The 12,316-nt window shown below is 39.6% G+C and overlaps 1 protein-coding gene and 1 long non-coding RNA gene across 4 annotated transcripts; one reads left to right on the top strand and one right to left on the bottom strand.

Moving 5' to 3' along the window:
• Positions 1-122: 122 nt before the first annotated feature.
• On the bottom strand, positions 123-2,122 carry LOC118937635. Its single transcript, XR_005034890.1, has 2 exons — positions 1,875-2,122; positions 123-1,742 (listed from the first exon to the last, which is right to left on the bottom strand). It is a non-coding gene; the product is annotated as an uncharacterized LOC118937635 (long non-coding RNA).
• On the top strand, positions 1,648-11,510 carry LOC110537114 (pumilio homolog 3). 3 transcript variants are annotated; one of them, XM_036937106.1, is made up of 5 exons: positions 2,396-2,758; positions 3,006-3,028; positions 9,798-9,844; positions 10,037-10,127; positions 10,978-11,510. In XM_036937106.1, the coding sequence occupies exons 3-5, from the start codon at positions 9,826-9,828 to the stop codon at positions 11,093-11,095; spliced, it is 228 nt and encodes a 75-aa protein (XP_036793001.1). In that variant the 5' UTR covers positions 2,396-2,758; positions 3,006-3,028; positions 9,798-9,825; the 3' UTR covers positions 11,096-11,510. The 3 variants fall into 3 exon arrangements, with proteins under 3 accessions (XP_036793003.1, XP_036793001.1, XP_021478572.2); XM_036937108.1 differs by lacking the exons at positions 2,396-2,758; positions 3,006-3,028 and adding an exon at positions 1,648-1,762; XM_021622897.2 differs by lacking the exon at positions 3,006-3,028 and having other exon boundaries at positions 2,396-3,001.
• The last annotated feature ends 806 nt before the right edge of the window (positions 11,511-12,316 follow it).

Raw genomic sequence — 12,316 nt, 5'->3', positions numbered from 1 at the left:
CACACACACCTCTAACCATTCACGCTGCACACAGGAAACGATCAAATAAATCACAATACTGCTTTTGATTTCTGTCCATGTTATCTTCTCCCGTAGAGAGGCTGTGATTAAACATTCTCTGGTGCACTTTACCCTGCATGCCCCAGCCAAACAAAGGACTGTAAGTAGAACCAGCAATGACTGTAGAAATTACTGAGGGAATCCTACCATGTTTCTAAAACCATTTTGATCATGTAACTTAACAGGAAATTATTGGGTTGATAAGGGAGTCTGTTGTATATGGCCCCCACCCACGATGGAGCTAAAGTCGCAATGCACTGCCTGTGGCATGGGACACCTAAGGTGAGTATTCACTCAGGCCTTCTAGAGATATGATCCTCACCAACCACAGACTAGTGTGTGTCCTATGTATGTACACTGATTTATTGGTTCTACCTTTCAGGACAGAAAAGTCATCATTAAAACCATGAAGACGTACATCAGGAAGTTTGCAATGGTCAGCCAACAACAATTTGATCGCCACAATTTGATCGCCATGCAAATATGTAAACGTCAGTGTGTGTGTGGCTGACTTATTGGTCTGTTAATTTTCTCTTCAGGGAGAGTGTGTGTTCTTAGTCCTCCTCGCTGCCTTTGACTGCATAGATGACACTAAGCTGGTGAAGCAGGCCGTCCCTATCAGAGATTCTGGCCTCCCTGCCCGAAGTCATCACTAATAGGAATGGAAAGAAAGTTCTGCCCCGCCCACCTATCATCTGAAATCATCCAGGTGCTGGAGAAAGGAGGTGGAAACGCCCACAGGTGAGTCCTGCCACCACCTCCACACCAACTAAGCTAGACTGTAGAACACAGGAAACTCATTCCACGGAGGGCCGAGTGTCTACAGGTTCACTCCACCCTTGTACTTGATTGATTGAATTAAGGTCACTAATTAGTAAGGAACCCCCCTCACCTGGTTGTCTAGGTCTTAATTGATAGGAAAAAACAAAAACTTGCAGTGAGTTTTACACCCCTGCTAAAGAACAAAGTGAGGTTAACTTTCCAAATATACCCTAGAGTCCTTAGTTGCTACAGACATTTTTGGACTTAATGGTATAGACACCCATTGATGCTTGAAGAATATAACTTAAATGCCTCAAGCTTAGTTCAATTGTCATCCCCCATCAGAACCCAAATTATAAGTTTGTTTTACTCCAATGTTTGTATATAATGTAACCAAACTGTATAGCCACAAAACATGGTTAAAACTCATTTTTATATGATGGATGGTCAGTCCTTACATCAATAGCTCTGTCTAGGAATTTAAGTGGTTACAATGACATTTAAGTACCTAAAAGGTGAATGCTACTTTTTGACCATTTTAATTGAAAAAAGGGCAATTTCTCAAGCCAGAACTTTGTTAGGATTGTCTGGGAGTTTGACTGCACTGGGCCTTTAACATACATTAATTGCTATTGTGAGGCAATTTGACAGAAATGATGAGATGCCATCCATGCTTTTCATAGTCTATACTTGAAATGATTGGTCTCCATCTGATACATTGTCCCTGTGGCAAGAAGGATGTTTCCCATTGTAAGGAGCTCCTGGAGGCGGTGTCTACACCCCTGATTCAGCTCCTGTGGCCACGCCCGCACCATGGTGATAGACAAGGCCTCCAGCTTCACCTTTAGGGAAATTCTGGGGTCTGCCATTGGGGACCTGCGTCCTGCAATGGAGGCTGTCGCCGAGCTGTCCGCTGACGACTTCACACCAGGAGGAGCAGGTGAGGAGGGGACAGAGGCAGGTGAGGAGGGGACAGGGGCATGGTGTGTCAGGGATTCTCCGGTACTTAAAAAATATATATTTTAGCCAGTAGTTCTGAAAGTAGCACTCACCAGCCAAACGTGGTCCCCAAAAATGTGATAGTACATCTCATATGTGCAGATGTGCACCACGTCATTGCTCTCTCTCTGTTGTGGGCATCTTGCTAGCTGTTGGGAGGTGCCAAGATGGCGGCTTGAACAGACGCTTTTTTACTTCAAAGATTGAGAAAAAAAAATGAAAAAAAGTTTAGTCATTACTATTTTTATTTGTTCAAGATGTAAGACCTTTCCTGTGACTGGAATAATTGGATAATTTATTTCGGCATGTCCATGCAAAGTCGTGACCAAAAAAAAGAAAGGAAGAAGTTAGCCGTTCTATTGCTAATCAACAAGAGAGAAACATGCTTATAGACAACTGCCATAACTACACTTGGCCTATGGATAATATCATGCTTTCGAATGCTGTTGAAGATGACGAATTTCCCTCTTTATCGGTTACTCCGTGCAAATCTCCACCCTCCAAAAAACCCAACATGAACTCTGACATCGTGGCTACCCTCTCCTTACTCATCAACTCCAGATGTGACGAAAATGGTAGGCGCGAACACCATGGTTATCGAAGGCTTGAAAAAGACTGGAGTTTGCATGTGGTGAAACCAAGGATGTGAAAACGAGAGTGGCAAAAGTTGAAAAAAAGGGTGGAAAAGAATAACAATGTCTACCATAGACGTCTCACTGATCTGGAACAATACACAAGAAAATGGAACCTGAGGCTACGGCTTGCCAGAGGTGGAGAATGAAGTTTTGCCTGCAGAGAAGAACAAAGTTGGTGATACCATCGACGTTGTGCATCGCCTCGACAAGAAGCAACAGCAAAACAATTCAAGACCTAGGGGTATCATCATCCTCTTCACTACCAGATTATACAGGGATGCTGTCTGGAAAGCTGCTAGGAAGAACGCCTTCCTTCAGAGCCACGGTATGCGTTTCGCCGAGCATCTCAGCCCAGAGGACATAGAAAGAAGGAACAAGTTGAGGACATAGAAAGAAGGAACAAGTTGTGGCCAACGATCAAGATAGCACGAAATGAGGGAAAGGTTGCTTACTTCGTCGGAGGACGAGGCTTCATCAACGGTTCAGAAATCCATATTCCTCCCTAAAATCTCACCAGAAGGAACAGGTTGATGATTTCAGCCATGGTATGTTGTTTACCTAACAAGCATCAGGTGACTATTTTTCAGGAATATTTCAATTTATTAGTTTGTTGTTGTATGACCGGAAGACCTATTTTGTTTACAAACTTACGAAGAAGATTGAAAGCTGTATTTTTTTTAATGTATACCGTAACTAAGATACTGTTTTAAAGGGCATACAGGTCTGCTCTGACTTTACACAGTTATTGCTCTATTTAGTTATTAATACTTAATTCCAAAAAGGTCTTAAACATTTATATGTAAAACATTTTTTATTCAATTATTTTATGATCAGTTTTCATATGCACTTAAAATAGTAGGTACCCTTTTATTTAAATTATTATTTATTTTATTTCTCAGAATAGTTCCTGATTACACTAAAGAGGGTTTTTAGTCTCTCTTACTACAAGAACCCTTGGTTTGGTCTTGAACATAATTTTCAGTTGAGTTGAATTTCAAAGCTGGATAACGTCTAGCTCAAAGGTTATGGAATAAGCTATTTTCACTTTAAATTGACTTAAATGGTGCAGATCTCAGTTCCTTATCCTTTACGTTCACTGCTCCTACGTCTTTGACTCATCCTACTACAGTTTATACTTTTATATAATCTTTGTTGTTTTGTCTTTGTCTATAGTATCTCTTAATGCTAGGGGGTTAACGAAACAATGTGAAGCGCAGGGCCTTATTTTTATTTGCTAAACATTTTCGAACAGATTTCTGCTTTTTTCAGAGAGTCTCACTCAATTTCGGCTGATGCCAACTTCTGTAGGTCACAGTGGGGCAACGATACTTGGCTTTCCCATGGATCTGAACGCTCTGCTGGTGTCACTACAATGAACAATACCTTTGGTGGTAATATTCTACACTCGGAATGTGACCCCTTTGGTCACTTTATTTGTCTTGTGATCAGTTACAATGACATTACACTCATTACTGTAAACTTCTACAGGTACAACCCCAAACATGAGAATGATCAGTTACAATGACATTACACTCATTACTGTAAACTTCTACGGGTACAACACCAAACATGAGAATGATGAGTTGCTTGACTCTATAGAGAAACATACTTCATTGGTTATCTAAATTTCCCAATTTGTTATTATTGATAGGAGGGGACTTTGACATTACTATAGATAATTCAACTGATAGATGGCCCCCAGGTAGGCCAAGCAATCAGAATTTGGGTTTAATACTTTTTAATGGAAAGGTTTGATCTTACTGATATATGGAGAGAGAGGTTTCCGGCCGACAGATCATTCACTTGGAGTAACAAAACAGGTTCCAGACAACTCAGAATAGATATTTGGCTTATATCCAAATGTATTGATAGTGAGTGTGTTACTACAAATATTTGTACTACTCCCCTCACAGACCATAGGGCTATTTACATTGATATCAAAATATTTACCCCTGATACTGACCTTGGTAGAGCATCCTACTGGAAGCTAAATAGCTCATTATTAAATAATGATATAGTTACATTTGAGGTTAAAGTTCTGCTCTCACACTTTTTGGAAAGAGCTTGTGAAGAAAAATCGTATTGCACTGAGAGCTCTTTAAATTTGAGGTGTCCAAATACCTTAGAAAATATGGTAGTAAACTTGCTAAGACCAGAAGAGCTGAGGAGGAAAAGGTGATCATTAAGATAACTTCCCTTTCTCAGAGGTCCCCAGCCGGCCTCTCGGGGGAGGAGAAGATGGAACTAATTGAGTTACAAAATAAACTGGAGAATATACAGTCGTATGAAAACGTTTGGGAACCCCTGACAATTTCCATGATTTCCATTTATAAATAATTGGGTGTTTGGATCAGCAATTTCATTTTGATCTATCAAATAACTGATGGACACAGTAATATTTCAGTAGTGAAATTAGGTTTATTGGATTAACAGAATGTGCAATATGCATCAAAACAAAATTAGACGGGTGCATAAATTTGGGCACCCCAATAGAAAAATCATATCAATATTTAGTAGAGCCTCCTTTTGCTAAAATAACAGCCTCTAGTTGCTTCCCATAGCCTCTAATGAGTGTCTGGATGAAGGTATTTTGGACCATTCCTCCTTACAAAACATCTCCAGTTCAGTTAGGTTTGATGGTTGCCGAGCATGGACAGGCCACTTCAAATCATCCCACAGATTCTCAATGATATTCAGGTCTGGGGACTGGGATGACCATTCCAGAACATTGTACTTGTTCCTCTGCATAAATGCCCGGGTAGATTTTGTGCAGTGTTTAGGGACGCTGTCTTGTTGAAATATCCAGCCCGGCCGTAACTTCAACTTTGTGACTGATTCTTCAACATTATTCCCAAGAATCTGCTGATATTGAGTGGAATCCATGCGACCCTCAACTTTAACAATATTCCCAGTACCGGCACTGGCCACACAGCCCCACAGCATGATGGAACCCCCACCAAATGTTACTGTTGGAAGCAAGTGTTTTTCTTGGAACGCTGTGTTCTTTGCCACCATGCATAACGTTCCTTGTTATGGCCAAATAACTCAATCTTTGTTTCATCAGTCCACAGCACCTTATTCCAAAATGAAGTTGGCTTGTCCAAATGTGCGTTTGCATACCTCAAGCGACTCTGTTTGTGGCGTGTGTGCAGAAAAGGCTTCTTCCGCATCACTCTCCCATACAGCTTCTCCTTGTGCAAAGTGTGCTGAATTGTTGAACGATTCCTAAGCCATCTGCAGCAAGATGATGTTGTAGGTCTTTGGAGGTGGTCTGTGGGCTGTTTTTGACCGTTCTCACCATCCTTTACCTTTGCCTCTCCAATATTTTACTTGGCCTGCCACTTCTGGCCTTAACAAGAACTGTGCCTGTGGTCTTCCATTTCCTCACTATGTTCCTCACAGTGGACACTGACAGCTTAAATCTCTGCAATAGCTTTTTGTAGCCTTCCTCTAAACCATAATGTTGAACAATCTTTGTTTTCAGGTCATTTGAGAGTTGTTTTGAGGCCCCCATGTTGCCACTCTTCAGAGGAGAGTCAAAGAGAACAACAAATTGCAATTGGCCACCTTAAATACCTTTTCTCATGATTGGATGCACTTGTCTATGAAGTTCAAGGCTTAATGAGCTCACTAAACCAATTGTGTGTTCCAATTAATCAGTGCTAAGTAGTTACAGGTATTCAAATCAACAGAATGACAAGGGTGCCCACATTTTTTGCATAGCCTATTTTTCACATCAGATTTAAATTTCATACAACTTAATATTGCTACACTAAAAATCTTTGTCTGGACAATACCCCAGTACTCAGCTTTTATTAGAAAATGAATGGCATGCCACTGTGATCATTTTCTGTGACGACAGAGTAAATTATTATGCAGCCTCAGAGGGGTGCCCAAACTTTTTCATACGACTGTATATAAATTAAAAGCAGAAGGAGCCTTTTATTAGATCTAGGAAAAAATTGATTGAGGGAGAACAGAATTTCTTTAGACTTGAGAAATGTCACTCTAAAAATAACACTATCCATAAGTTAAACATTGGTGTTATTACAGATGACCAAAAATGAATCGCTAAATACTGTAGCAATTTTTACAGAAAATTGTATAGCTCTACGTACTGTCAGGAATCCACAGATATGTTTTTTTAACTCACTGAATAATGTTCACTCTATCAGTGATATAGAATTTAAACAGTGTGATGAACCAAAGTTGAAGAGATTAGAGTCTATCAAACATCTAAAGAACAATAAATCACCAGGTGTTGATGGAATTACATCAAAATTTGACAAATTATTTTCTGAACAAGTAGCTCCCTCCCTATTTTAAGTCTTATTAGAGTATTAAAAACAATGTTCTCCCTCCTACAATGAGTCAGGGGTTAATAACACTGATACCTAAGCCTAAAAAAGAAGTGCTGCTCATCGATAACTGGCATCCAATTTGTCTTCTTAATAATGACTATACTTGCAAAAATAATTAAAGAAGTCCTGGATGCAATCATTGATAAAGCACAGTCTGGCTTCATGAGGAACAGACATTTCTAACAATGTCAGACTAGTATTAGACATACTTGACTACTCAGACCTAATAACTGAGGATAGCTTCATATTATTTTTAGATTTTTATAAAGCATTTGACACAGTAGAGCATCAGTTTCTCTTCCACTCCCTTGAGAGACTTGGCCTTGGGGATTTTTCCTGTAAGGCTATTAAGACTCTCTATGCAAATGGTAACAGCTCTATCCAATTGAAATATGGCACCTTACCTAGATTTGAGTTAAAGAGAGGACTTAGGCAAGGTTGTCCTATCTCTCCGTACCTGTTTTTATTAAATCACCCAACTTCTTGCAAATTCTTTAAATAATAGTCCTGTACAAGGTATTTCCATAGCTGGTAAAGAAATTATTATAAGCCTGCTGGCTGAGGATACTACACTTTTTCTGAAAGACGCTAACCAAATTCCCATATCGATCAATGTGATACAATCCTTTTCCAAAGCGTCTGGTCTATATCTTAACATTAATAAATGTGAACTCATAGCTGTCAAAGATTGTGACACCTTCATATTATGGTATTCTAGTAAAAGAAGAACTTACCTATTTAGGCATAACCATTACATAGGATCAGAAGTCTAGAGGCTTACTAAATTTTAACCCTCTTATTAAAAAAAACCAGAGGACACTAAATCAATGGCTACAGAGGTACTTATCTTTAAAAGGTAGAGTCCTAATAACCAAGGCTGAAGGTATCTCTAGACTAACATATGGTGCTCTATCTTTATATCTTGACAGTAAAATAAGCAAGGAGATAGACCATATGCTTTTCAACTTTCTGTGGAGAAACCGTACCCATTACATTAGGAAAACTGTTGTAATGAACACTTGTGAGAATGGTGGATTGAATTTTCTGGACTTTACTACTTTAAATAATACTTTTAAGATCAATTGGATAAAACAATTCCTAAGAAGACCCACTTCTATCTGGAATTGTATTCCTCATCAAGTCTTCTCTACTTTTGGTGGCCTTAATTTCATGTTGTTTTGCAATTATAATATTGACAAAGTTCCAGTGAAACTTTCTGCTTTTCATCGGCAGGTTTTCTTGTCATGGTCCTTAATTTATAAACACAATTTCTCCACACAGATATTGTATATGGAATAATCGGGATATATTGTATAAAAATACTTCTTTGTTTTTAGAATATTGGTTCCAAAATAATATCCTATTGGTGAGCCAACTGGTAAATGCAGAGTCTTTTACTCAATTATAAGGAATTCTTATCACTTTACAAGGTCCCTGTAACACCTAAAGATTTTGCAATTGTTTTAGATGCCATTCCCTGTGTTATTCAGGAACCTGTCAAGACCTGACCCTCAGAGCCTACCTTCTGTTGACCCTGTTGACTCATCAGTAGGAAAGATTTGTTTCTCTTTTGGTCCATTCAACAACAGAGCGATACGAACCTTGTTTCAGCAGGATGTTGTATCTATACCTTATGTCATGCCTTATTGGAATGGATTTATTGATAATATCTGTTGGGAAAAAGTTTGGATGTTGCCACACACATACCTACTTGTTAACAATATTAAGGAGGTTTCCTTTAAAATTATTCATAAATATTATCCTGCCAACCACTATATGAAGAAGTTTAAGGAAAACATCAACTCAAATTGCTCCTTTTGTAATGACCACCCAGAAACAGCGCTGCATTTTTTTGGGCATTGTATGCAAACTGTGGCAAGACATCAGTAGGTTTATAATTGAACACATTTATGAAGATTTTACACTATTGTGGAAAGATGTACTGTTTGGATTCTTTACATACAATAGAAATAAGCTGAAACATTTATGTAATTAATTTCATTATTCTTTTGGCCAATTGTCATATACACAAATGTAAATTTACAAACAGAAAACCACATTTTCGTACCCAACAAAAATAAATTGAACTGTATTTTAAGACGGTTAAATGCTCTACTAACAAAAAAGCTGTTAGAATTGTAAGTGTATGTATGTCCCTTAAGGTCCTTGTGTAATTGTAATGTGATATTGTACCCCCTAGCTCGATTGTCCATTGTTTGTAATCTATGTATGCTTGTGTTCCCTCATGTGCTTTATGTATATATTTGTTGTTAATAAAAAAATATTGCTAGCTGTCACTTAATTGGGGAGGGGCTGAAGCTCATTGGCTGGAACTCAAATTGCAAGGGGGGCTGGCTCACATGGGAGAATGTTTAGGGAAATTGGCGCAGCGCAACTTTCAAACAAGAGATTTTGTGGTTAATTGAGGTAAGACAGTAGTTCTGCTCATAGATGATGCATATATGAACTACACGTTGACACCAGCAGCTCAAAGCGGGAGGTTTAAAAAATACTTACAAATTGCCAAAGTTCCAGAGCATGTCCTCAAAGTAGGAGAGTTAAGTATTCTCATACGTGAGAATAGCAGCGGTTTTGACGGCTCCATTTGGACTCCTGAGTGGCGTAGCAGTCTAAGGCACTGCATCTCAGTGCAAGAGGCATCACTACAGATCCTGGTTCAATTCCAGGCTGTATCACAACTGGCTGTAATTGGGAGTCCCATAGGGCAGCGCATTATTTGCCCAGCGTTGTCTGCTTTAGTGTTTGGCCGGGGTAGGCCGTCATTGTAAATAATAATTTATTCTTGACAGACTTGCCTAGTTAAATAAAATTGGGTTCGCTCTTTGTCTGTTTGGTCAACTGTGGGATGATTGTACTGGCTTGGTATCAGGACAAAGGGTCAAATCTGTGGTGTCTCTGTTCTCTAGCAAGTGCTTGGTATTGTGTAAAAAAAAAATCTCGTCTATGTCCTATTCTATAGCTGCACATGGCTGATCGAATAAGACGAGATGGAGGCCGGGAGAGAAGGTATGACTGACCGCACATATCACCCAACATTTGTTTTATAAATAATATCACCTGTAGGCCTGACCGCACAAATATCACCTCACAGTTATGATCTTGACGTGGTACTCTCACAGACAACTGCAAAAATGGCTGTGGGCGTGTCCATATTGCCTCGTGATTTGATTCTGTATCTTCCTGACCATGTCTCCACAGAGCATTTATTCAGGGTCCTGTTGGACATGGTGGGTATGGACAAGCTGAAGACGTGGACTGCAGTGAACCATGGGGCCATCGTGCTCTGTTGGTGAGTACCTCTACACTGTTAGATCCAATTCTTCTACCCAGTCACATAGCAAAAACTCCAGCACAATGGACTAATCCTGCAAAGCAAGCAAACAAACTGGTGCTTAACTAAAACAAGTGTTAATAGAAGAAATGATTCCGGCTCCTACCGATTGAAGTTCCCTAATCTTGTTGATTCATATGCTCTGAAATTAGACTAAGATTACTTTGGTCTTAGTTATTTAAACATTTAAATCTTCAATGTTCTGCTTGTTATATCAGCCTAGCTGTTTGTTAGTTGCCAGTGAAGTTGAGTGTAAAGGGAGAAAAGGGCGGGGCCAGCTGGGGGTTAAGCATGTCTTACAGGGAGACTTTGTATTCATTCTCCATATCACTGGGTGATGTGGGTAAGAAAAGGGCGGGCACAGCTGCCCATTGTGAAACAGCAACAAGCAGTTGATTACATTTCAATTCCTTTCGTTTAATTTTCTGGTTTCTCTGCCACTTACTTCCCTTGTTCCTTTTCACTCTAGCCCCCACCCCTTCCTCCATGTGCCCATTGTCCTTCTGTAATCACTAAGACGTTAAACACAGATTTCTGGTTCTCATTTATAAGCAGTATAGTCTAACATCAAATTATTTGATTTAATTCTAGACGTTCACTTTTTTTTCACTATTGATATTCATTTTAGTATGGGTAGAAATGTTACTACCCAGTATGAGATGTGGGGTAGGTGTAAAGGTTACCTTCAACAAGCTCTCTTGTTAGTGGAGGGATTGGCCAGGGTAGCCAGTCATTGGAAATACACATTTGTTCTAAACTTTTAACCAGGCAAGTCCGTTAAATCATGTTTTGTTTGTTTCCTGAACAGTGCAGATGGGAGTGTTGCCGGGGAGATCAGGGAGGTATTAAAGGCCTACTACGCTCCAGAACTACAGAAGATCCAGCACTGTAAAGGAGTGGAAGTTCTGCTGGAGAAACTGGCCTGATACAGATACCTCACCAACATTGACCCCCTCTGAGACATTTCACCAACTATTGTGACCTCACCAACTGGAGTCACAGGTTCTCATAACTGTCCCATTTGACCTGACCATCCTGGTGAAATCCCTACTATGACATGAAGATGGATGAAAAGAAACACTGATTTGTACTGCATTTTGTCAAATTCATTTAGGTGTGCTTGTTTGTAAAGCCGTGGAGCAAGTATTTAAATGTAAAAGGCACAAATACTGGCAGTGTTTTTCTATAATCTTGTAACTGATCGGTATGAGTTGTACTAGCTGACCCAGGAGCTGGAATTAACTAAAAGAAAACATTTTATTGCAACACAAACTATCCATTGGCAGAGAATGTCAGTAAGCAAATTTCAATATATATATTTTTTCATCTGTAGAATATTAACCCTGATGGTTTGTGTGTCGTCACCTTTATGCCACATTAAATCACCAAGCCGTGGCCCGGTCTGGTAGTCTGCTCATCTATGACGGAAGGAAGCCTGCATTCTCACTAGCAAATTCATTTAGTGGGCCTTGCTCAGGTTCCATCTGTCCTGGTGTCTGATCCGGACAGACCCAGTCAGACGAAACGGCTTATTTCTTCCAGAGACCTCACATTCTTCTAATCAGTAGAGGATTATCAATGGCTGCCTGTGTGGCTACTATTTGGGAGGTTTAGGCTCACGGCAGTAGTCGGACTTGCACTACTTTCGAGAATTTTGTTGACCAATTTGGGAATCAAATCAACATTGAGAGCTGTGCTGTTATTTTGATGATGCTCTTTTTAGCAAAAGGTCTGAAGTTGAAATACAGTATCAATGTCCAGGTGGCTGGTGAACCTTGTGGGTGACACTGACAGAGTTTATCAACAAATATTTTCCGGGAGGAAATGTTTGGTTATCTGAGAGTACTTGAGGTTTTCCAAACACACATGATCAGTGACCTACTCTTTTTAATCTTCTGGTGTGGAAACATTGCAAGCTGCTTCCATATTCATAAATCCGCTTTGGGAAGATTCAATCTTCCAGATACCCAGATTATTTAGCCTGTCTGCAGATTCATCCAGATGTTGCATTTTGAACTTATTATTTCAGACTGCCGTTCTGCAGTGGATTATGTCTTCTTGTTGGGGTAACATGGCCATAAGGACTGGAGGGGCATAGTGTGGTATACAAATATAGTTGAAGTCAGAAGTTTACATACACTTAGGTT

Source organism: Oncorhynchus mykiss, chromosome 12 (assembly GCF_013265735.2).
Source record: "Oncorhynchus mykiss isolate Arlee chromosome 12, USDA_OmykA_1.1, whole genome shotgun sequence".
Classification (NCBI taxonomy): Eukaryota; Metazoa; Chordata; class Actinopteri; order Salmoniformes; family Salmonidae; genus Oncorhynchus; species Oncorhynchus mykiss.
The sequence above is the reverse complement of the archived record's forward strand: the minus strand, read 5'-3'. Positions and strand labels throughout refer to the sequence as shown.

Bases quoted from the DNA above. Each gene is read 5' to 3' on its own strand.
- LOC110537114 (XM_036937108.1), top strand. The intron at 10,128-10,977 runs GTGAGTACCTCT...TTTCCTGAACAG, and splicing joins GGGGCCATCGTGCTCTGTTG to TGCAGATGGGAGTGTTGCCG.